The 27,359-nt window shown below is 34.5% G+C and overlaps 1 protein-coding gene and 1 long non-coding RNA gene across 2 annotated transcripts; both read right to left on the reverse strand.

Annotated features, from left to right (window-relative positions):
• Nucleotides 1-11,014: 11,014 nt before the first annotated feature.
• Nucleotides 11,015-12,878, reverse strand: LOC132549743 (uncharacterized). The gene is made up of 3 exons (XR_009554189.1): nt 12,771-12,878; nt 12,117-12,211; nt 11,015-11,411 (listed from the first exon to the last, which is right to left on the reverse strand). It is a non-coding gene; the product is annotated as an uncharacterized LOC132549743 (long non-coding RNA).
• Nucleotides 12,879-22,897: 10,019 nt separating this feature from the next.
• On the reverse strand, nt 22,898-27,061 carry LOC132549687 (C-type lectin domain family 4 member E-like). Its single transcript, XM_060213638.1, has 3 exons — nt 26,806-27,061; nt 25,296-25,484; nt 22,898-23,118 (listed from the first exon to the last, which is right to left on the reverse strand). The coding sequence occupies exons 1-3, from the start codon at nt 27,059-27,061 to the stop codon at nt 22,898-22,900; spliced, it is 666 nt and encodes a 221-aa protein (XP_060069621.1).
• Between the last annotated feature and the right edge of the window lie 298 nt (nt 27,062-27,359).

The raw sequence follows: 27,359 nt of genomic DNA on the forward strand, positions 1-27,359 counted from the left end.
CTGTGAAAGGAAACAGCTGGTAAGTATACATCGTTTGTAAATATACATACCTCATCCTAAATTTAGTGGGTGATATTTTGTGAACACGATATAAATATTGTGTGAATTTGCAAATTGGCGAATTCACCTCACAAGTAACTTGAGGAATTATGGAGAGAGACTTTCCCAGAGTTGGCCCCTTGTTATTGTTCTATATATATAGAATACATGTATTTCAGTAATTTAGCTGGAATATAATTTATAAACTATTATCATTAACATCGAATTGTTTCCACACCCTCTCCTCGACCTTCAACTTTTCTTATGACAAGTCAAACCGTAGATACAAGATACATATACACGTAATCGGGAATTTATAGGGCGAGTCGTATGTCTTGCCTTTATGATGTATAAAAATGTGTAATTGTTTCAATAATACTGGTCAAACAATTTAAGTGTGCTTATATTTTGTATATCAGTTGTCACTATGTGTACATAATATAGCCTACATGTACTAAATATAAAATAATATAAAATTAAATGTGACCATGGTTACAAGTGGGCCCAACTTTGTCAATGCTTACGTGACTTAAATGGAATATCTTAGAAACCGCTGTCTACAACACGAATTGTAGACAAGTGTGCATCACGTGTTATTTTGTTATCATTATTATTTATTATGTCTGAAAGCAACTACATATTCCTCCTCCTAAAAAAATAAACACACCCAATGACCAGAATTTTTTGGATTACAGCTATCGAAACCGAGGAAGATGCCCTGAGAGAATAATAATTATCAAAATTGCATTGAGCGAAAGAAAACTGCAACGTTCGATAAAGTTTGTGTCCATAGTTTGAAAATTGTATTATCTCATTTCTACATGTGTAAACTGGTCTGTCCAGGTTCGCTGTTTTTGTATTACACACCAAGCAAATATGACTTGTCCCTTCTTAACTGACGTCATCGCCCAATACAATGTATACGTACGTGTACAAATAGTTGCAGTGGCTGTTTATGTTTTGTTTTCATGTTCTAGCACGAACTCTGTTTGCGGTTTCTAAGAACGGAGAATTTATTTCCTACAGTCAACTTGTCGATCAATATTACATAAATATGGTTTTCATGTAATATGACTGCCTTTGTGGAATCGTCTGGACATCGGTTTCGGTCCGATATACATTTCGGTGCGGTTATTTTCAAGAACTGTATTACGTGAATTGTTGACTTAGGACACGTGTGATTTTGGTAACTGTAACATGTGACTCTTCCCAAAAGAAATAAAAAAAATGTGATTATATCCATTCACCATAAGATTCCATTGGCAAAATTGGGTACTTTTTTCTTAACACACATTTTTACAGGTCAAACATCTTCCCAGATATGGTGAAATATCCAAACAATCCATCCTTAGAAGCCAGCATTTTGTTTTTCATCTATCAAGTTGATAAACGTAGGTCATGAATAAAAGGCCACGCCTCCTTGCCATTTTCTTTCGACACGGATGTCCTAACATTCACATTTTATTTTGGAAATATGATGATTTTAAAATAATCATGTTTAATGACTACATTCTGATTGGAATTAACAGATGAGTTGTAGAACGGGAACCGAGAAAAGAAAACCTTATTTGAGAAGTTTGTGGTATGAAAATTTGATGTAAAGTCCTTTGTAGTAGCTTGTAGCTACCTCACTGAACAACATGCGGGAAGCCGTCTCTTCCGCCATGCTACGGAAACGAATTGTTATGAAGTGTATTGTGTAAGGACACAGCTATAACAATTTCCTAATGAGTTATGAGTTGTATACCCAAAGACCAACCAAACAGCTTCCTACAATCGGACACCTTCCCCAACTCCTTTTCATCAACGACTTCTAAGAAGAAGAAGAAGAAATGGATGCCGAACTTTATTTCGATTTCAAATTTCAAACATTTGTAGATCATGCATTATGATCATCATCATACCAGGTATATGTATGTGTTCTTGATCTCAGGTCAACAGAGCGTTACAGCGATATGATAGAAACAAATCGACGGGTATACTCGCACCACTTTCGCTTTATAATGCTTTTAGTTGGCATTCATGGGCATTATGAATGCCAACTGGGGAAGGAAAATTAGGTCTCTGTCTACATTCATAATGCACAGGGATGCTAATTAAAAACATTACAATGTAACATATCTGATTAATTAAAAAGTACAGACAAACGTTTTACACACAAGAAACTCGACACGTATTCTCAATCCCATGGTCCGGATATAACTATCGCCATACGGACTGTCATTTTCAGAATTTATTTCCAGTTTATTTGTTTTGATTTTAAGAAAGAACAAAAAAATATATAAAACAAAACACAATAACCGCCCTCCACCCCAAAAAGCAATGTATTTTAACAATTAGACACTAATATGTAAGATTTATAAAGACAAACTTGACACCAGTGTATCAATTCTTCACTCCTAGTGAGCGTGGAGTGGAAAACCGTTTACATACCTCAGTAAGGAGAAAGAATATTAAAATACCAGACTACTAGACTTAGAGAAGTGGATATTGATATCTAATGATTTACATAGTTCCGACACTCTGCTTTCGGATCTTTTCTATAAATCTAAAGGTGATTATACTCGATTTCCAATGATTGAACTAGCAATCTCGAGTTTTAGTATCAACTCATTCAAAATCAAATTTGACGAATCAAGAAGAAATGTGACATTTTTTATACAAAATAAAATAGAAAATAGGTTGTCTGGTGTTTTCTTTGTGACGTTATGAAGTTGTAGAAAATAAGTAGATATATATTTCATGAACTGAAAATAATCAAATAAATAAAATGAAGGAAAAAACGGCACGAGGGCCTCAGCAAACGACGAGAATGACTCGAGGTTTGAAGATTACAATTTCACTGATTTTGAGAATGAAAAAAAAAAAAAATAGCTGACTTTTCAGTCTCAACCCGGTTAAAAAAAATTGAAAAAAGTTTCCACATGAAAGGCTATGGCCAGCCTACTTGTCCATTATTCACGAAGCAAGGTTTATACAGTACTTAACCAAAATACAGCTGTATATAAGATAAGTATGTAATAGTTTTAGTGGTAGTGACAGTATTCCTTATAATCAGGAAGTAATACAAAATGTTTATACACAAATCATAACAGATCACAAGAGAAAAAATATTTTAAAATGTACTTGATATCGTTACTGACCAAGTCATTCTACATCGTTTGTCTTGTGACGTAGCTTTCCAAAGGTCTCCATGTATGTTTCTCGTTTGAGTTTGGGTATTGCATATATTTGAATATTAAACAGCACGTGATTATCTAACTCACTAAACCACTATATGATTATATCGACCTTGTTTTTGGCTTCTTACGGAATACAAGTGGTTAAATTTTAAGGAGAGCAGTAATGAAAAAATGGAAAGGACCTATATTGTTCTGGTTTGAAGATATTGTTTTGTCTTATGATATCACATTGTTTACTTTATAAACATCAATTATGTTTAGCATTGTTTATCAGTGCCATAATTTGCGGTGGAGTCCTTTGTAGCTACCTCACTGAACAAAATACGGGACGCCGTCTCTTCCGTCATGCTACGCAAATGAATTGTTGTGAAGTGTATTGTGTAAGGACACAGCTATAACAGCAAACGGCGGTATTTGTGCCGTATGTGTATTTCATGCAAATACAATTTCCTAATGAGTCATAGTTGTGTACCCGAAGACCAACCAATCAACTTCCTACAATCAGACACCTTCCCCAACTCCTTTTCATCAACGACTTCTAAGAAGAAGAAATGGATGCCGAACTTTATTTCGATTTCAAATTTCAAACATTTGTAGATCATGCATTATGATGATCATCTATATGGCACATGATTTTGTTGTCTTGGAATACTTTGAGTCCAAACATGAAACTGATAAATATCACAATTACACACAATGTTGGCGCACCTGTTTATATAACGCGTGATATTTCAGGTTTTAGAGTGTTCCTATATCTCAAGTCAACAGAGCGTTACAGCGATATGATAGAAACAAATCGACGAGTATACTCGCACCACTTTCGCTTTATTTAGTTTAGTTTAAACATATTTATTGCTAAAATAACATAGACAAGAGGATCGGGCACAAGTTATTACAATATTATTTAAGCCCTCTCCTCAAATATGTACAACGAATACAAATATGGTTTAACTGGATAACAAAATTAGTATAATAAATAATAACTTATTTTGACACGAGCGAGAGAGAGGGAGAGGGGGAGGGGGAGGGAGAGGGAGAGGGGGAGGGAGGGAGAGAGAGAGAGATTAATGAAATATTCTCTTTCATATAAATCTATTGAAATCTATTGCTGGTTTTTATAAATTTGTGTACCCGTCTGAAAATATCAATGTTATTTTGCAATGGTAAATCAGGATTACCCGACAATAATAAGTCTACATCGACTTCAATATCTAGGTTCAAACCCTGAAACATAAGAAGCCTCTGGTGTCTATAGAGCGGACATTCCAAGAAGAAGTGATAGGCATTTTCACAAGGAAACCCACATGAACAGAAAGGACTATCAACAATATTTACCTTAAATAGATCGTAATTGAGTGGGCTGCAATTATACCTTAATTTAGTGTGAATTATATTAATTAATATTAATATTATATTTATAATGCTTTCAGTTGGCATTCATGGGCACAATGAATACCAACTGGGGAAGAAAAAATATGTCTCTGTCTACATTCATAATGTACAGGGATGCTAATTATAAGCATTACAATGTAACATATCTGATTAATTAAAAAGTACAGACAAACAAGACAAACTTGACACCTTTTCTCAATATTTTTTTTCTCTCGGATATAACTTTTACCATACTTATACTCTAATGTATATATGCAGGCTGTAATGTTCGGAACAACAAAAGAAAACAAAAGAAAAAAAAATCAGAAAAAACCCAAAAAACAAACAAAAGAAAAAAAAGCGAAACCATAACCAAAACCAAAACAATATATTTTTAACAACTAGACACTAATATGTGATCTATAAAAAACAAAGAATGATGCAGTTCAGAGTATAAATCCTCCACTTCTAGTGAGCGTGGAGTGGAAAACCGTGTATGTACCCAAGTGAGGAGGAGAAAGAATATTAAAATACCAGACTACTGCACATCGAGAAATGGACGTTTTATATCATTAGATTTGGGCTATTCAGATCTCTACATCGGTGGTCCGTGTTTATCACTATTTCTTGATGTCCGGGATGGATCTTTCTCAAATTTCATGTTTAGGTTCCCCTTGTTCTCTAGTTGTGCCCATGTAATTTTGGAAGTGATTGAAAAAACACAATGGCCGAAATGCGGCCATCTTTGATTTTGACTTCGAAAGTTTGCTAACGCTATTTCTTGACGTACTTGATGATTCTTTCTTAAATTTCATATGAAGGTTCCCCCTGGTCCCCAGTTTTGCCCGTTTGATTTTGGGTCTGATAAAAAAAACCAAAATCGCTGACAGGCGGCCATCTAATTTGTTAACTTTGAAAGATTGTTATTGCTTTTTATCGAGACGTACTGAATGGATCTTTCTCAAATTTCGTATGTAGATTCCTTTAGGTCTCTTGTTGTGCCCATGTATTTTTTGAACTGATCAGAAAAACAAAATGACCGAAAGGCGGGCATCTTGGATTTTGACTTTGCAAAAATGGCCTTTGTTATCGCTATAAAATGAAATAATGATGAAATAAATACAGCAATTAACTTAACGTGGATAAAAATGAAAGAGGTTTAATGTGGATAAAAATTTGTCAATTATTCACGGAGCAATGGTTATACGGTACTTGACCAAAATACCACTGTATATTCCTAGTGAACAGATATTAATACAAAAAAAATATGTAAACAACATCGGCGTTATTCCGAATCTTCCTGCATCTGCTTCACCAAAAAGCTTGAAAATCAAGGTCAGGAAGACGCTTTCATCTACGTCATTAAAAAGATTGAAATCAGGGACATTCAGAAGCTTTCCTCAAATCTACGTCACTAAAACGCATGAAATCGGGTTGATTTAGACGCTTCTGCATTTGCTTCACTAAAAAGCCTGAAAATCGAGGCCATTCTGACGCTCTCCCCTGATCTACGTCACTAAAACGCTTGAAATCAGGTTCATTGAGAAGCTTGTTCTACATGAAATCAAGGTCAGTCGGATGCTTTTCTTTGATCAACGTCACTAAAACGCTTGAAATCCGTCATTCAGACGCCTTTTTTCGCACCCGATTCATCAAAAAGCTTGGAAAATCAAGGTCATATAAATGCCTTTCCCCTAATCTACGTCGCTAAAACGCTTAAAATCGATCATTCAGACGCTTTTTCTACATCTGCTTCACCAAAAAGCTTGAAAATCAAGGTCAGTCGGACGCTTTTCCTTTCATCAACGTCACTTAAAAGCTTGAATCAGGGTCATTCAGACGCTTTTCTTCTGATTCATCAAATAGCTTGAAAATAAGGTCAGTCGGATGCTTTTCCTTTCATCAATGCACTAAAAAGCTTAAAATCAGGGTCATTCAGACGCTTATCTTCATCTGATTCATCAAAAAGCTTGAAAATCTTTTCTCCATCCGATTCATCAAAAAGCTTGAAAATCAATTTCATGGACGCTTTTCTCTGATCAACGTTAATAATACGTTTGAAATCTACATCTGCTGCACCAAAAAAAACTTGAAAATCAAGGTCAGGTATACGCTTTCCTCCAATCTGGTTGAAAATCATGGTCATCAAAACGCTTATTGCAAATCAGCTTCACATAGAGGCTTTTCTGTAATCTACATCATTAAAACATTGGAATTTTCATTTTCGTCTTTCTATTTTTATATTATTCGGACATTTACGCGTGCATTTTTCATCTATCATCGAAAGTTTTGGAAATTGTACTTCGTAACATGAAAACGCTTGAATATCAGAATTTATTTTCATATAAATCGTCCAGAACCTTGTCAAAAATCCAGATTATTTCTCACTCAAGATATCTTCCGTGCTCCAATGTCCTACTTTTCTTTCCTGCACCTTCTCCGACTCCTTAATCTCTTCTACTCTTAAATTCTGTCTGATTTTAAGTTTTTTGATGAATGTGTCATGAAATCTTGTAAACGATGTAATTTTACGTTGCGGTAAATTGTGTCCGATCCTTTTTGTTTAGTGATAAATGAAGGAAGTTAAATCAAAGCTGAGTTACTTATGTCATTCTACTGTATAGGTAATATACCTGTAGCCTGGAGGACTGATTCTACAATGTAAAGTCTGCTTGTGATCAAGTTCCGTGCTTTTATATGGTTTAATGCTCGGTGTTCATGTATTTAAGACTAACCAAAATTGCATCGACAAGAAACGAACGTATCCATTATCAACAATATTCAATATTCAAAATAATTCATATTATATCTAGTAGCCGTTATTTCTTTTGAGTCTTTGGTATTCATTCAATGGCCCTGAATTAAACAAAGCTAAGACAAATGTACTTGAACTGATCTGTAACACAAAACGTCACATCACTTTCTGTATCTCTAATAGCTACTAAATTAATTTATTAATATTGAATGTTATTTATTAATTAATTACGAGGAATGTTTGCCTGGCACTTTAATTAATCTTAATTGAAAGCCTTGAAGAGAATGAGATGGCCTATAGGAATGGTGTTTTAATGCAGTTGCAGTTATAGTGCCAGACATGAGCGTGGTCTACGTCAGATTGTTAAATCAATTTCTTCTCTTCCTCTCCCATCTTTTCTTTCTGTCCTTTTTCCCTAATATATTTAACATTTAAAAATGATTTGTAACTGTACATAGCTGTTGTCACATTCATTGTATATATTATTGTGGAGAGGGCTCTTATAAGTTGAGATAACGTGTGCCCAATCCATTTGCTTTTGCAATAAAATATGTTTAAACTATACATCACAATTCTGCTATATTTAATAACATTTAAAACAGTTGTAATGAATGTAAGAATATTTCTCCTGGTTACATCTCTCCTGGTTACTTCTCTCCCGGTTACTTCTCTCCCGGTTACTTCTCTCCCGGTTACCTATCTCCCGGTTACCTCTCTCCTGGTTACCTCTCTCCCGGTTACCTATCTCCTGGTTCCATCTTTCTTGGTTACCTCTCTCCTGGTTACTGGTTACCTTTCTCTCCTCTCTCCTGGTTACCTTCCATCTCCTGGTTACTGGTTACTTCTCTCCTGGTTACATCTCTCCTGGTTACATCTCTCCTGGTTACCTCTCTCCTGGTTACATCTCTCCTGGTTACATCTCTCCTGGTTACCTCTCTCCTGGTTAATTCTCTCCTGGTTACCTCTCTCCTGGTTACTTCTCTCCTGGTTACCTCTCTCCTGGTTACTTCTCTCCTGGTTACATCTCTCCTGGTTTCCTCTCTCCTAGTTACTTCTCTTCTGGTTACCTCTCTCCTGGTTACTTCTCTCCTGGTTACCTCTCTCCTGGTTACTTCTCTTCTGGTTACCTCTCCTGGCTACTTCTCTCCTGGTTACATCTCTCCTGGTTACCTTTCTCCTGGTTACATCTCTTCTGGTTACCTTTCTCCTGGTTACATCTCTCCTGGTTACATCTCTCCTGGTTACCTTTCTCCTGGTTACTTCTCTCCTGGTTACATCTCTCCTGGTTACCTTTCTCCTGGTTACATCTCTCCTGGTTACCTTTCTCCTGGTTACTTCTCTCCTGGTTACATCTCTCCTGGTTACATTTCTCCTGGTTACCTTTCTCCTGGTTACATCTCTCCTGGTTACCTCTCTCCTGGTTACCTCTCTCCTGGTTACCTCTCTCCTGGTTACATCTCTCCTGGCTACATCTCTCCTGGTTACCTTTCTCCTGGTTACATCTCTCCTGGTTACCTTTCTCCTGGTTACATCTCTCCTGGTTACATCTCTCCTGGTTACATCTCTCCTGGTTACCTCTCTCCTGGTTACATCTCTCCTGGCTACATCTCTCCTGGTTACATCTCTCCTGGTTACCTCTCTCCTGGTTACATCTCTCCTGGTTACATCTCTCCTGGTTACCGTTCTCCTGTTTACATCTTTCCTGGTTACATCTCTCCTGGTTACCTTTCTATTAGTTATCCCTCTCCAGGTTACTTCTCTTCTGGTTACTTCTCCCCTGGTTTCTTGTGTCTTGGTTACCTCTCTTCTAGTCACTTATTTCGTGGTTACTTAGCTCCTGGTTATTTTTCACTTGGTTACGTCTCTCTTGGTTACTTATTTCCTGTCTGCGATTGATTTAATTTTTCAAACTGAATGTCTTTTGACAACATCATTAGTTCTCGAACTGATCTGTAAATTACCTGAAAAGAGAAAAAAATACCAAGTTATTCCAGTACACGGACGACAGATGTTACACCGACCATATTAGTAAGTTTCTTGTCACTCACTCTAAGAAACCTCTCAGATGATACCAGGAAATATTTCCATAAGTTCTGCAAGGTCGTACAATGCAAGTTATAGTTAGTTGCTAGCTGCACTGTGTGCGAATGTCCAATGTATTGCGATCGGTGGCTAGCCACTCTTGTATTTAATGGTCGTTGGATTGCGTTTACACTCGATATGAATGCAGTCTGACAGATAAATAAAATGTTTTCCGTTTATATATTTACTGGAAGCGTTTCCTGAAAAGCATAACCAGGGGCGTAGCTTCCATAGAAAGAAAAAGCCCAGGCTTACACATCCGTGCATAGAGTATGTCGGATAAAATTACATATCCAAGGTTGAAAATAAATATCAGGGGTTGAAGTTTGCTGTTAAATAAATAAAAAAAAAACTCTCAGAAAACGATTCAAAACATCTTTGAAATTATGAAATTCAGACCCCTCACCTGGGCTTACACATTTCTGCTGGGCTAGCTACACCCTTGATAACCATCTGAATAATTGATTTAAAGTTATACTGAAGTGACCTACAAAGCGTTGACGTAACGTAAGTCGACACTGAGCCAAAATGACTTTACATCATTTTCACGTGATCTATGATTCACTTGAACTCCTGGGCACTGATGTGATAAGAGGCAATAAATATAACTGTGATTTGGACCGTACAATCATTGACGATCTTCCGTCTTCATTTCCGTTATAGTGACTCCGTGATGTTTTCACTTGAGGGATTTTCCGCAAAGCATATTCTTCGTTAAATGAAATGAAACAGAAAAATACATGACAAACTTGAAGCAAAATAGTTGTACTTAGATGTCAAACTATGGATGTTCCTATTTTACTGCACCGTTGTTAGCTATGACAATTAAGCTGTTTTCGAATTTGGTAAATCGTTGTACCCATAGACTTTGTCCGTTGGCGACAAAGACATGCATGTTTGTGTAGCGGTGGATGCGTTGTAGCATAACATCGTAGACTTGTAACCGCCAGTAAAAAGTCCCGTTTAACGTCATGTGACTAATAAAATGGGCCGATAATAACCGACTCGTAAATCGGTGTACCTCGGACGTGTTAGTAGGGTTTCCAACATCCACACGCATATCAAACGAAAACCGACCGTGCAAAAGCAAACAATTAGAAGTAAAGTCTGTAGAGACTTGCGGAAACGGTAGGTTCACAATAACAAGTTCAGGGAAAATCCAGATAGTGGCGTCCATTATAAATATTCTGAAAAGTGAAGCTGTTCGGGAAAAAAATTTAGAAAAAAGGACGGTCGGGAAATCCGAAAGGGAATTTTCTGGTCTAATAGGCGAAAAAATGGATGACAAATGCCAAACGCTGAATGATCAACGATAAACGCAAACGCAGATCCAAACTGACGAAGTTGATAAAAATATATGTGTACAACGACGGAGCCGGACTCCCGTGTGATTTATGTGGCTTACTGACCCGGACAACGCAATAACAACATTATAAGATATTGGTAATTATTCTACCTCTTAAAACTGTTTGATCTTAAATGATATAGTATTAGTCATAAACAAATAATTTAGATAAAAAACATCAGAACATCGAAACAAGGTAAATACGGAAACAGTTATATTTATCTTGTCATAACCCTGAAATGAACAACAGTATAAAATTAAATTGTGGCATCGTTGGTTTTTTTTTTATTATTATTATTGTATCATTAAAGCAAATACCTCTTGTTCACAATATACAATGACATGCTAACTTCATACACAATATAGTTACAATACTACTTATATGTTAAAATGTCCCGTTTTTTTTCCAAAGTGCTAAGTCTTCTCATTCTCACACCGCTCGGCTCTCCAGCTTATCACTATACCATCCGGTAGTTACGAAGGGAAGTAACTTTTGGAACTCAGAATGAGTCATCTTGGAAAAGATTCGTCAAGGACGACACTGTGACTGGTCTTGTGATTTCACTCAGGTCACTGACGGTAGTATTAAGCTTTCGTGTCTCTTGTCCCAGTGTGGTTTGCTGCTAAACATCTGTAACTGTTCAAGTATAAATATATACAACGACATTATATATAAATATATTTTTAAAAAAACGAAAAAATGGTAAAAATATGATTTCATATATTATATCAGCTTTTAGTATTGTTAACTAGTATATAACTACTAATAATATCAACCAATTATCAGTGTTATCACGAACTTAGAGATATATTATTATCAACACCAGTGTTGCCCTAGTTTGCCCTACAAAACGTTTTTTATTTATTTTATTTTTATTTTGCTTTTAATTTTTATTTTATTCTTTTTTTTTTTGTGGTAATGCCTGTATATTCTTTCCTCTGTAGACATTTTGTGATGGTAAATAGACCAGTGACAATCAGCTTGTAACTCCGTCCATTACCACTATCATGCGTAATTTGTACACAAACGCCACGGGAAGATATCTTTAATAAGGGCAATGACCTCAAGATAAACAGCACCAATTTGCCGGCCACCACTTTATCTACACCGGAAATCAAAATGATCTTATTGTTATGAATGAAAGCAAATAAGGAATTGAAGCATATTATAAAATGATACCAGATAAAATGTATACATGTATGATAATTGTATGAAACTAACACACGTATCATACAGCCGTTACGTCCAATGATTTATCATAGAGCTGATCCGTCCTTTGGCTCATCTTGCAGTGATGCTAAGAACCTAAACTACAGTGGAATTTAGTAGACTTTTACTGACCTAGACCTGCATTCCTGATATTGGATCAGTCGGTCCTGATGGCGTATAGTTGGTACCGGTCCTGACAGTCTAGATGACTGTTACGTAATGTGAAGCTACAATAGTACGTAATCGGAAATATATATATACATATCGCAGACACCTACATTCACTCTTACCCAACATCCTATCAAAATAATTATTACAAAACGAATTGACAAATATTAGCTAAGTGTACTGTACATTACACGTTATAAGTAATTGAACACTGAATGAATAGAGAAACTAGTGTGCGGCTCCGAATAGCTATTAGAAACACGACTTAGCGCAACTTCTAATAATTGGCACCTCAAAGCTTCCATACTTTTTTCCGCCCTGTGCGCGAACACACGACAGCCAACACTATACCACTAGCTCAAGGCTTCCATAAATCTTAAAATGGACAAATACCATTTTTTTTCTTAATGAATCTACAAACAACACTATCTTACGTTCATAGAATCTAAATACAACAATGATGACGAGGAAATACGAAAAGTACAATATTAATCTATCATACGATTAGCAATAGTCATGCATGAATGGAGCGCATCGCCACTTCGATTGCTTGACTCGATAAATTAACTTGCACGGATAAAAATAATACCAGCAAAACAAGAAAGAAACATTACTTACCAAGGTTTGTCGTCTGTGCTTCACTCAAGTGATCATAAACAACGATATTTGCATATCGAGTACACGAAAAGACTCGTATATCGGTATCAGAACAAACGTCCATCTCGTGCACACCTCATACCCGTGACGTACATCCGCCCAGAGGTACCCACTATTAAGGATACTTACCCCGTGAAAAATAATTAAGTAAAAGTAACTATCGGAATATACATGCTTACGTGACATATGCTCCCCGAAAACGATTTTAAAGTTAAACAAAATTTATTTGTTTAGAACAATAACAAAATTCAACAACAGCTAAACAATACATTATATCACATGTAAAAATAAGGTATCATACTTTGATACAATTTTCAAAAACTTAAAAACCATAAACTTACAAAAAGAAATACATGTTAAAGGATGGACGGACAGGTTGAGTACATACTGACGTGGGTAATAAAACAGACAGGGTAACATGTGTCTGTACTATTACCCTGTCGGTACTATTATCCTGTCTGTGCTATTACCCGGTGTCACACAGGGTAATAGTACAGACACAGGGTAAGAGTACAGACAGGGTAATACAACAGACAGGGCAATATAGCAGACAGGGTAATACAAGAATCTGCAAAAAATCAATAAAACACTATTTGTGTGTAAAGTTAACAGAAGTTTGTTTCCATTTAAGAGAGTACTGCTTAACTCACAAGAGAACAGTTTCAATTTAAGTGAACACTTTAACTCTTTGCTTTATGTCTCCTCTGCATATTGGGCAAATATTGACATTGGCTGCACAAATCATGCACATCACCAGGTGGTCACAGTCACATAGCACACAGTCTGGTTCCCTTTCCATACAAACCACACATTCTGTAATATAGAAAGAACAATGAAAGAAACTCATTATCTGATATAGTTTGTAGCAGTTCTCGAAAGTTATTTGTCTTGGATGGTAGTGTCTCTTCTATCTCCTTTAAGAACATCAACCAGACTTGTCAGAACTTCCAATCTTTGTTTCTGTAGAGATTCTCGACGTTGCCATTCTTCTTCCTGATCAGATACATATTTCTTAAATATATCCACAATGCTTTCCCCATTAGTAGATCCTCCAGACTTTCTCACTCTTTTGCTTTGTTTTGCCTTCATTTTGCTCCCCGAAGCTGATGATGAGCTGCCTTCGCTCTCACTACCATTATCATTCTTTTTTTCCTTTCTCTTATGAGATGTAGTAGCTGGTTGTTCAGGTGCAGCAGAGCTAGATGAAGATGCCATTACAAATTCAGGATCAACAGCAGGATCTGACCCCAGTATATCATCTAATTCATCTTCATATTCATAGGTTTTGTGTTCTGCTCCACTCTTTTTATTATGATCTTTGACATTCTTGTATGCCCTAGTAATGGACTTCCACCTTCCACACACCTGTTCTGGTGAAAAGCTAAAGTCTTTGGACCGTAGTGAACATGTTGTTTTATCCCATAGGTCTTTCTTGCTCAATTTTCCACTGTCTAAGAGTGGCTTCAAGTCTTTGTAAGTGGATACTAACAAAAGTGTTGTTTCTCTATTCCAAACTGCAGTTCCACTTTGAGAGTACGCACCTTTTTTTTTGCCTCATCCATTTGGTTGGCATGTTCTTTCTCTTGTTCACATTCATGCTCGTTAAATACTTTCATGTCACTGAAATAGCCAGTGCAGTTTTCGCACATGAACATATTTTTTTTCTTTTTCAGCATTTGATGCTTGTGAAGGGTATGGAAATCTTTGTTCTGCTGAAATGAAAATAATAATACACTGGTGAAATATATAATATACTTGGACAAGTGAAATATTCATCAAATAAATAACATGCAATTTTTTGTCAACTTTGAACTTCTTAAATTCAAGACAAAAAAAATAAATTTCATTTACATATATGAAATTAAGAAATGCATATTTTTTTTTTTATTTTTGTAGTTTTTATTTATTTTTACCTTTAATTGAGAAGCAATATTTTTTTAATGAAATTACTCTGTTGTACATTGTGTACTGTATTTACAAATACTATAAATTTCAATTAGCATTACTGCATATATGTATATGTATTTCCAAATCATCTTTTTTTAAGTATACATGTATATGTATGGGGTCCCAATGTACATGTAATCTGTACTTGGAGATCTGTTGGTTTTTTCTAAACAAGTGTAGTTCTACATAAATTAAAACTGGAGATGGGTATTTTCCAGAGCGACATAGATAAGTTAACATTTTCTTTAATATTTCAGCAGTCAGTAAGTTTTAAAGCTTTATATAGGTGTTCGTATTTTCCAATTTGGCCTGCGGGTATCACAAATTAGTAATAAAGTTATTAGACTACTTCTTCCAATATTAAATAGGCTAATCCTATTTATAATAACTGAATAGAGTAAAGGTATTTATAAATAATAATAGACGTCTAGAACATTTGTTTAAACATTCCAAATCTAGTACGCGATCAGTTAGACCTAGATTCTACTGTACATGCACACACGTGTTCAACTATTCGTTTCTGGAACAAATGGTATAACGTTGACGGACGAGAGCCCATAACGTCAAAGGTCTATAAAGGTATCTGTGTAGATAATTAACTTTTTGCGAGACTGTTAAGCGTTTTTAGTAAACTTACACCATCTTAATATGTAATATATATAAATTGCATGTTTAGCAATTTCGGGAGGGAGGGAAGACTCGCCCCAGCAGCCCAACACGTGACTGTCGTGATAAAGACAGTGATATACTTTGTTTGGGAGTATCTTTGTGAAAATAAGACCACAATCGATTTTTAAATACCACCCTACCTTTTTTTGCACATTTGTGCTAAAGAGCGGCGTGAAGTGTTGCGAAAAATACGCCACATTCACATTTATAGAATGTACAGTCTGTGGATTCTCACTGGCGGCCATGATTAATTTTCTAGCTGTGCCGTCTGCACCACCTTTCAGATGGCACAGCCAGAACTTGTACCGGACAGCTGTTCTACTGCGTTCGATTGGTGTTCCAAATGTACCGAGTGTCCAGAACAGCGAATCGAACGCGCCCCTGCTGTGTGCTTACATGTGCTGCACCTTATAGGTTGACTTCCGTTCATCGGTATGTAATGAGAGGTGACACACTTGCATCCCTTCTGTCGGCATGGTATCATGATATGTCGCTCAGTTGGAATTACGTCAAAATCCGTCTTATGCTGCTTATACCTGAAAAGTAGCATTATATCAATTATTCTTATGAATTCTGTTCATGTGGTATTGATGTAAGTTCTTATTCACACGTTCGCGAATAAAAAAAGGGTGCATGGCAATAATTAAAATCGTTATGAGTTTAGTGTCAGCGACTAATTCATTCAACTCCAAGAATGGTTCCAAATTAATACGACCTGCATGACGGATTATTAATTGTCATGTCAGATACGTGTACTGTGTAATATCGACGTGAGTGAATGCAGGACACACAACTGCATATATGGCTAAATCGCCATACCTGGTACACACATGGCCCTCAACATCCTATAATTTTCGTGTATTGTTACCATCTCCTTTTCAAAATGAATCTGGTCTAACTAGACATGTTAAAATAATAACAGGTTAACTCTCAGTTTTGATACCGGAATCACTTTTTCTTCATAATGGAATGCACAAAGATTCGCTGGTTGATTGGAATTCAACAAAGGGGCTAATCCTGTATTGTCGATTGTGAATAGTAATGCACTTGTTAGAATCGATACTGTACCATATGAACCATAGACCGAAAACACAAACAATGTCACGTGGCGTGGATTCAAGTATGGGCTGAGCTTTGTTTATCTTATATTTCTTCTACAATGTATTTAAAAAAAGAATGATTACTATGTACGTTTGGAAATATGAACATCGTAATTGTTTACATAATCATCATTCCACACCTTTAAAATTTGTTTATAAATTAACTTTATACATTACATGTTTAATCACTACACTTTATTCGAAATCATTATATCTATGTTATAATTCACAAGACAGATGACGTAATTAGTGTACGTTTAAGAAATTAATTAAAACAACAAATGACAAAACAATAAACATACCTGTGTTTGCGAAAACATGGCGTTTCTGGACCAATCAGTTTACAGTCCATACCAGTGGGTGACGACCAGCTGATGTAAAGTCGATTCTTCATCCGCTGTTGACACATGGAATAGCTAGCTATTATTTGAACATTTAAAACATGTACATAAACACATATACAAAGAAATTTGAATCTAAAACGGTAAATAAACTTACATCATATACTGGAAATCTTTGAGAGATTCGAATTATCGCTGTTATGCCAATTAAGATTCTACCATTGTTTGATGTTTTGTTAGAACAATATATATATATACAATGGAAAACATATTTACCGCTTAAACAAAAAAGTAGATGATATAAGAAAGTGTCTCCAGTAACAATAGAAATATTTTACAAGTGTGTCCAATATTTTAATATCTTCCACCGTAGTGCGCAGCATTTGCGAAAGATTAAAAAAAAAAATTCGGACACACGAGTGAAATATATTTATTACTGCAGACACTATTATATATTCTATAACAAACAAAGTAGCCATTACTGGCGTATTTAGAACATAAAAGGCGAACACTGAGTAGGCTTTTTCGCGGACACTACATTATAATTTTGCAGTACGCGACAAATTATAGTTCGTTTAAAAAAAAAAATCATTTAAAATATGCACTGATACACTAAAATAAATATCAATATGAATTAATTTTTATATCCAGTCTATCGCACAGAATACCCATAATGACGTTTCTATCGTGTGAACAGAAAAACGATTGGCACTCATCAATTTATTAAAAATGTATTACCGCCTATGGAAATTTACCATCTTTTCTGCTTGTTGGTTGAGTGTTTTCCGATTTTATCACTAGAACATTTATTTACATCCAGATTCCGTATATCATTTATGTATCACTTTAAAAGATTATCACTAATATGTAGAAATGCTTGTTTAGAAAGACACATCCAGACGTGAAGATTTTACATACATATCAAACATGTCTGTTATATCTACCTCGTGGTCAGGAAAAGTTTGACACCTCGCCGAACGTGGCGATAAAGCAGTGTATGAATGGCACTTATTTAAAACGACTTGTTATTGCATTTAAGCATTGATGTAATTTTTTTGGTTTCATAGGGGTATGAAAAAAATTTGTTTGCAAACTGTATGAATCCGCTTATAAACCTATAAACCGTTTTAATTTTTTTAATGAACCAAGTAGAATGGTATGTTTTAACACCGATTCAAAATATCGGAAAGACATCCAATCGGAAAATATTAAACATGCTATACATAAAACAGATCCGTTATGTTTAGTCATGCATGAACTGTATATAAACGACTGAGGGACGGTATATATTTAATTTATAAGTATCTACATAATTGATAGCACATATCTATTGCTTACCTTCTATATTCCAAATATTTGTCTACAGATTCCGCGTTTGTGCCATCAAATTTGAGGTGATACTGTCTATCGTTGGCCATAGTGATCCTTGTTGTGAAGCCTAAACTGGATCTGGCGAAGCTCCGGGTAGAAATTACAGCCGTCAACCTACGTAGTATTTATATACACAATGGATCTATATACATTAAGTAGTTTGCTTCAGAAGTTTTCAACCACCGTATATAGCTACCATATTACAGGAAGCATTTATATATATATATATTACCACATACACTTTTAAATCGTAAACGACACCTATTTTAACTTGGAAATATGATCTTTATCATTAAATGCTCGAGATTAATTTATATGCATTAAAATTTGTAAAACATATAATTAATTTATTGATATAATAGTATCACATTTGCTTAACGATCGAGACCCGATATAATTTTCACATCAGTAAGTCGACGTTCCGTAAACGGTATTCCTAGTCTAATTTCTTATCATTGTTTCACGAGGAATAATGGCCGTTTAAATGACTATTCACACCTAGAGCATTGCATTAAAGAAACATAAACTCCGAAACAAAACATAAAACATCGCATCATCATGTTCATTAATCTTCCAACATGAAATGATCAATTTTGTTCCCGATATGTGGAATATAATCCCAAATGCCTTAATATTCTGATCATTTTGGCGTGGAATAGTTTTAAGAAGGTAGTATCATGTATTTCCGTGGGACTGCTTTTTTAAAAATTTCGTGAACAATTGGTTTCATGGAAAAATATAATCGATGAAATCTACTTATCAACTTCAACAGTTTGTGGACATATGAATGCAGGGATTAAGAAGAGAGATTCCACGAAATCAATAAAAATAAGATCACCATAAAAATAAATGAGTTTCTTTCTCGATTTTATCCTATGGTCGAAATTAGGAGGGAACTTGCACTTCCTGCTGTAATTTTACTTACCTCTTCGTATTCTGTTCACTGTAGAGTATTTTATCAGTTCCGTATTAAATAAATGTAATTTTCGAATTTGTTTTGTATCTTTCTATTTTCATTTTTATGTTATACGTATGAATAATGACACTTCACAGAATACACACAAGTACTTGACGTTCTTCTAAATGTATTCTTCCTTAGAAATTAAACATTTATTGGGGTTAATACACCTAAAGATTTGTGTTTTATCAGTGTGTCGACCAAGCTTGTTTTTCCGGATTCTTTGTCTTGATTTCTAGACGTTAGAGCCCTACCACCACCGACAAGTTATCAAGGGGAGCAACTCCTGCATATTCAAGTGATTTAAACATGTTTTATTATTAGTATTAGATAAATGGATCAGAGACAAGTTCTAGCAACTTATGAACTCTTCTCCATAAATTAAATGACAAATAATTAAAATACTGCACGTGACACATATTTATACTATAAATATGAAGATAAGTAATTCGTAGATATGCAATTGTAAGTTTAAATCATTTTGTCAAAAGGAGGAAAAGATGAGATGATAGGATAGAAAGAAAAGAAGAGAAAAAGAGATAGGATAGATTTTATATAAATTCTATATCAATTCAGAGCCGACTACAAACAGTTCATAATTAGGCAGTGTTAAAACGCTTTGTTTGTTTTATAAACTTTTAAACAGATTTAACAATATTACAATTAGCGTCACGTGAGTAAACATCACTGTCGCCCCATAAAATAGTTTCTGTATTAAAATTTACGTCTAATCATACAAAGTATCAAACAATATGTGTCTACAATTAGAAAATGATGAACATGAAAGGAATAGTGACTTGCGTCTTCAAATACCAACCCTATAAAAATCTGAACGCATGCCACTACAGGAATGTCTAATGCGGTCATGTATAACAGAGAGGTATCGATTATTAGAATGTAAATAATCAGGACAGGAACTAAAGAGCGTATGCTGGTGTTGGATTCTAAATATTTTCAGTGATACAGCCGATTTAGTAGAATTGTCTAAATTATTTCACAGATTTATATACGACGGAACAAAAGACTTTTTCATAATATCCAGTCGACTTCGGGGGACTTGATATTTGTCTTGATTTCTTAACTCCATGTTGAAGTCGCGCCTATTAGGTGGTATCAAGCTTTCTAAGTATGGAGGGACGTTTTTGTTATGCATTTTATAGAATGTGGTAAGCCTTGATTCCTCTCTTCTCTGTATAATCAAGTGTAATTCATTAAATGGCACATATTATATCAAATTTGTAGATCTAAAGTTTACTTTCACGAACATTTCTGTGAACCATCCTTTCAAATTTTAGTATATAAGACTGTAGTACAGCCGAAAAGTTCTGTGATTTCATTACCATCTCGTACGCCTCATACTTCAGTTTAAATTTGTTTCATCCTGGTCATTTGTCTGATGAAGGTGACATTCTATTCAATGAAAGGTCAAAGAAAAATGTTTAAACTGGATGCGACATAAAAACATTCATTCGATTCTAATTACGACAGTATGCTTTAATATTGCGTAGTTTTCATATATATACATGATTTAACGTTGTACTGTTGACGCTTTGACACTTCAGTAGAATTAAAATGACATGTAATCAAATTCAGTGTCAAGATTCTTGTGGACATTTGTGTGAAAATTCTTATCATTTTTTCTTTATGTGTTGTCATTATCATTTACAAAGAAATGTTCTTTTTCAACATTTAGATGATTTAAATTTACCCATACATTGTGATTTAGATTTGATATTGTATGGTAATAATGATCTTTCTTTTGAAACAAACTCGAAAATTTTTTTGAATGTCCAAAACTTTATTAAATCTAGTAATAGGTTCACTTAACGTCATCCGCCTAAACTACCCAATCAATCCTCTCTCTCTCTCTCTCTCTCTCTCTCTCTCTCTCTCTCTCCTAAAATATGTAGTGTATTTGTTGCCATATGGCTATTGCGTTGTCTAACTATATTTTGTTATATATTGGGGAAAGGGTGTTTCATAAGTTGTAATAACTTGTACCTAATCCTGTTGTAATAATTTTTGCAATAAAATATGTTTAATTCAAATTCAAAAAATTTATAAAAATATATTCATAGGCATAAAAAGTTTTATTCAATCCTTAGCATTATAGACGATATTGATACATGAATTGATTTTTTTAACTATTCAGCCAATACCATGGTAGCATATTGATGGACAACAAGTTAACTTATCAAAATGTAAATTCTTCATTGGCAAAATGTCTGGATTTATCATCCAGAAAAGAGACATCGTTATGTGTTGTTTTATAATTGTCATTTTTATATCGGAACAAAAACTCGCGTTAAACAAGATTCTGGAAATATTACATCCGTGCGGCAATAAATTCATGGTTTTGGTATTGCTTGCTTTTAGTATCACAACCATCTTATGCAACGTAATTTGATTTTAAGACAATCCCAAAACATACCCTGATTTTTTTACATCCGGAAAAATAATTTTTCAATTAAGGTGGCGTTTTCAGGTGCCACTTCAAAACATTTATTCAGGTGTAATGTAAATAACTTTTAAGTGTGGCAGCTTTTCCATTAAGTCTACATCCTCCTAATAAAACAGTAATAAGTGTTACTCTTTCATAGATACCTTCCTAATGGATAGATATCGCATACCAATTTTCAGTTGTCGTTTCATCTTTTTTCTCTCCCGGAAAAGAATTCGAGGATATACTCAACAACATGACCATTGAGTGTGTTTTTATTGGTTTTCACGAGACTGGTCTTTATACATACACACAAAGTTCTTTTGTCTGTCGTGAATTTTCTTCTGTTCAATGTCTATTTCCTGTCTATATCAATACGCTTTCAAACATTGATTGACACTTTATTTTTGATGCACAGTGCAGAAAATATAGTGCCATTATTTAATGATAATTTTTTCTTTGTGTTCGTGGAAATCTAAAGAAAATAAATAATTACTCTCTTTATGGAAAACGTGGCAATTTTAATTCTTGGAATAATGCTACATTAATCAACAATATAGGGATGCAAGTAGTGTGTTTATACATGTATTGCGCTAACGGGAAGGCGTAAGAAATGTATTTACTGCACTTATTTCATAATCGTTAGAGGTGAATAAATTTCGGATGTGATTTTGTCTTTTATGCGTAATATCACTTTAAATACTCTCTCGCGTTTGGCCTCGACACCGACTCATATTTGACCTTTAGTTGAGTGTTCGCCCCTGTGAGGAAGGCACAAGGAGGCTTACAAAAAATCGTTGTCTATCAAAACAAATGCACTCAACACACATGAAAATTCATGATAATAGAAGTCTTTACCCTTCCATAGTGAATTGAATGGTGTCAGCATTACGTTTTAACTTAAAAATGTACATTATAGACCAATAGATTTTATCTTTCTGCTTGGATGTAACAATACTTTCATTCAAAATGTCACGGAAAACTTATTTTTGCAAATAAATCCAATACAAACCTATTGGATATGAATATATCACAACAACAAGTCGATAGCATCAGTATGTACAAGATAATTTACATTTGATGTCATGACGTTACAATCTACGATCACGAACATTTTTCTAGCAAGACTGGAAGAGTAAATCATTGTGAAATCTGACATCATCCTAACGTCTTCTCGGGAAAAAAATTCAAATGGTCTCAGTAACCTATACAAATTTGTATGTTTCGCCCGGCCGGAACATTTTGACGAACAACTTGACCGTCTAAAGATCAACTTCACAGACATATCCAGCAGTGTATGTGCACGCCTCCGAATACCATTTGTATGAAACATCTGCTACCATCAAGACACATGTTTCAGACACCAGTTTGTCGTCTGCTGCATCAAAGGCGTTATATACCAACAGGGTGGCGTCCCTCCAATACCACTGAGAGTTACCTGTATTTAAAGTTGCTCCTATATAGAATCCAACGAAACTTTCTCCTAAAAAGAATATAATTAAATTAAATATACAAAAAACATAAGAAATGCATCTAATGAGTTATTCCTCTGAATTCGTATTCATTGTTTTTTTTTTTTTTCGTTTTTTCTTTCCCGGTCGCTCATGAGACCAATATAGTTTTTTAGTGTTTACATCCTGTATGTATTCATCGGGTTCCTTGGTCGCTATCTGTTAGAGGGTTGACCCCCTAGAACCAATAGGTTTGATGTTCATTATCATTCTCAAAGTACATGGGAGTTACTCATATTGAACGATAACAGGAACGCATATACCCTATCCATTTCTTACATACTCCCAAATGTTTACATTCAATACACTTTCCGTGACTATGTGTGATTGATAAAGGCGTCTGCTCTGACTAAATGATACATTACATAATATAATCATCGAGCTGTTCCATTTTTCGTTATTTTCGGGGAATGCATGATATCAAAAAAATAGCAACCACGAACACAGGATTTACAAAGAAAACCTTTGCTCGTTTCAAATTGAGAAATAATTAAAATTATGAATCATTAAAGAAACACAATGCTCGAGCGTTTTACGTTTTACTTCATAGGACTTTTGTATTTGCCATTTCTATGTTGCAATCATTATTCAAATTATTGGAGAGGGGTAAAACCTGGATGTACTTATCTGTGTGAATTTAGTGATATAATACCGCAAACGGCAAAACTTTCGCTGCAGTTTTACTTTCACCTATTTTGACGGTAGGGCGAAAACAAGAGATGGTCTAAATTCGTATCGTAAAGCTGAATCATATGTATAATGTATTTTAGGGCAACTTTTAACAGAGGGGTAATGATTAAAAGTTTTATTCAAAGGTGAAAAACAATCCTGTACGAAGACAAAAAAAAAAAACTCGTGCGAATTCACTCATGTAAGTAATTGTTCTTACCGGTTAAAGATGAGTTAATGTGCTCGTAGGTTGCAAACATCCCAGATAGCCTTCCGCACCAATTTCCGTCAGAACAAACATCATTACATGTACCATCGGGTAGCTTTTTAGCGCCGACCTGGAGATCTCCACAGTAACATTCAAAACCTATCTAAATAACACAATGGCAAATTCAGGGGAAAACAATTAATAAGAGAGGATTCAGTCAGCCATTTAACTTGTTAAAGTATCATAATTTAACATTATATTTTTCATTATAAATGCGTGATTCAATATTATTCTTATAACGGTAGGATATGAAATATTCATTTTCGTGGGAAATTTATTTCATCATTTTCGTTGTGACCCAATGATTCGTATGTCACAAACTGTTAAAATATGTAGATTTATTGAAGTTGTATTAAAAATAAAATGAAAACCTATGAAAATTCAGCTGCACGAAAATATATGATTTTGTATTATACGGTATTCAAGAGATATCAGCCTAGATTTTAAAAAGTGAAATACGAATACATGCATGCAACATGTATTTCCTTGCATGCGTAAAATATTTACGAAATAGATTATGAACATGAAAAATATATAATACAAAAACATATTACTATTACAAAATGAAACCAACCATTAGCAAAGTATGCGTCGTTCCAAGCGGTTCGCAAATATCGAAACACATCTGCATTGTTATATTGTTATCCTGCAGTTGTAAGATTAAGTTATCAACATTATCACCTGAGTAGCACCCTTGTAGAACTGGTTCAACAGTCGACATCTGGACAGGGGTTGGTGTTGTGGCTAGATGGGTAAAAGGAATGCATGTTTATAAATAGCACGATTTAGTGACGCAATAATGAAATAAATCTTAGTTTGTCCGGTGTATTATTTATTTATTTACTTATTTATATGAATGGTAGTTTGGCAGACAGATATCTTAACAAATTTGTTTTTTGAAAATATTTATTGAGCATTCTGCTAAAAGTTAAACCTGCGTTCCTATATCCATTTATACTTGCTTTGTCTAAATATTGTTCCTGACCCTTCAAATGGATATTTACTATTTTGATTTAAACCTTATTTAAGCCTTTTCACGAAAATCTACAATGCATTATTGATTTACATCAAAATTAAGTGAAAAGATGAACGATATTAGTAAAGAAAGGTCTGTTAATAGAATTTTCTTTATACCAGATGTATAAAGTGTTTTATAATTTGACATGTTGTTGAGTTATTGTATATTACATTGTACAAATTGTATATGCTTACTAGACATAAGACTGAGTGTGCCGACAACCACATTTTGTTTCTTCTCGCTGTTCAGAATTGCTAGCGTGGAATTTCTCGCTGAACATGCGCTATCTGAAAGCGTCTTGGTGAGAAGATCAGATTCTGCCCGATAACAAAGGCCTGCATCTCGCTGATGGACAAATCCGTTATAAACATCACATTTAGGATCTGTATAAATACAATTTGCTGAATGAATATCTTTCACAAACAAACATATTGCTACTGACGTTGAAGTGTCGATTAGACAGCAGAGGAACAAAAAAGTGTTTAATGTTATCTGTTATCTCCATCGTTATCGATTATAAAACAGCATCCCCATTCAGTCTCAAAAGCTAAACTAGAATAAAGCATGAAATACTTTAGTACAAATAAAAATGATATATAGAAAAGGAAAATGGATTTGTTACAGAAATCGTTCGACATTTTTTAAGGCAAAAAACAAGATCGCACCAGCTTTCAACACCTCATAACATGTCAGCGTTAGAAATTTTATCATGCATAAATATTCCATGTTAATTTGATATTTATGAAGTTATACAGTATATATATTTAGTAATTTCTATTTCAGATGCCCGTCCTCGTATAATCCACGCTGTTATGAGGGCGTTGAGTTGCGTAACAACGAATTCTATTTGTGAACCTTACTGGCAAGATATGTTTAATAAAAAACAAGGTCACACAGCATCAACCATTTCGATTTGACACACCAATCAATTTATTCCATCAGTCAGATATAATTTTATCGACATGGTTCTAGTTGCAAGCGTCAAAATTACATTTCCCCTTTATGATCTTTTAGGTGTGTAATTGTATTTGCGGAAACATAAAAGGGCGGTTAAACATCAATTTGCACCACTTCCTGTATAGGTACTTCAATTTTTTAAAAAACAGAATAAGAACACGTTTATTTTTGTTTATATCAGAACTGTCCAATGCCAACGGGAATGATATTCTCAACAATAAGCCAGCATCATGGATCGGGATTTTCAAAATATAAAGATACATATATATTGCATTGTTTTGCCTATCCACGTAAAAAAAATATTTATGGTCCATACAAGCTCACGATTTTCGTTACATATCTTTGCTTTCCATCTAAGTTAGATGATATGAATTTATACACGCTAAGACAATAACAAAGAAAGTTTTATTATATAACGAAATATATCAAAAGTTGGTTTCCAATTGATGATCAATGATTTTTCAATGTATCGAAAAAGGTCAAGTGACTTTAAAGATTCTTCCAGCGGAAACGTATATTTAATATTCATCAAACGATAACTTGACACCTAACATATATTATAGTATACATGTAGATCACTGAAAATTTCTTTTTCAAGTGTAAAAAATCTAGATAGTTTGGGCTTGTTAGCATTATGTGTTATGTCAGTTAACTGAATGTTAAGTTCTCAAACGGAGAACAGTTTCATAACAATGAAACTACCAGTTACATTGTCATATAGTAATCCAGATACATCTTGTCATTTACCTCCGACTGCTCTGTAGTAGTGCCATCCTGTTTCACTGACGAAGAAATCGGAGTTATAGAACACGTTGCTGTGAAGTCTACAAGCCCTGGTGACTGTGTTATAGAAAACACTCATACAGGCAATGTTCCTGAGACAAATTTCCACACATAACATAAGGAGGCGAATGTTATTCATAGTTTCCATGAAGTTTTGAGTGCTGTATCCGCCAGCTAAATGCCCATCCTCAAACGCAAACATCTGAACAATGGTAGACATCGCCGAAACTTTTCACTCTGACAAAAAAAAAATAAATAAATAAATAAATAAAAAAATGAAAAATGGTAGAGTGATGACTACAGCACAGCTAGACATCATACGAAAATTATTTCTTTCGTTTCGTTTTTCATTTTTACTATTTTCGCGTTTTAAACAATTTCTTGAAAGTTGACCATCGCGAGTTATAAGACGAGAAATAACAATATAAATACCCACTTTGTGTTGATTATATATGTCAGTGTTTACTTTAAGAGAAAACAATCCCGAAGAACTAAAATAAAATTAGATTACTAATAGC

Source organism: Ylistrum balloti, unplaced genomic scaffold (assembly GCF_031769215.1).
Source record: "Ylistrum balloti isolate Yb309-2 unplaced genomic scaffold, AGI_CSIRO_Ybal_v1 Utg370076, whole genome shotgun sequence".
Classification (NCBI taxonomy): Eukaryota; Metazoa; Mollusca; class Bivalvia; order Pectinida; family Pectinidae; genus Ylistrum; species Ylistrum balloti.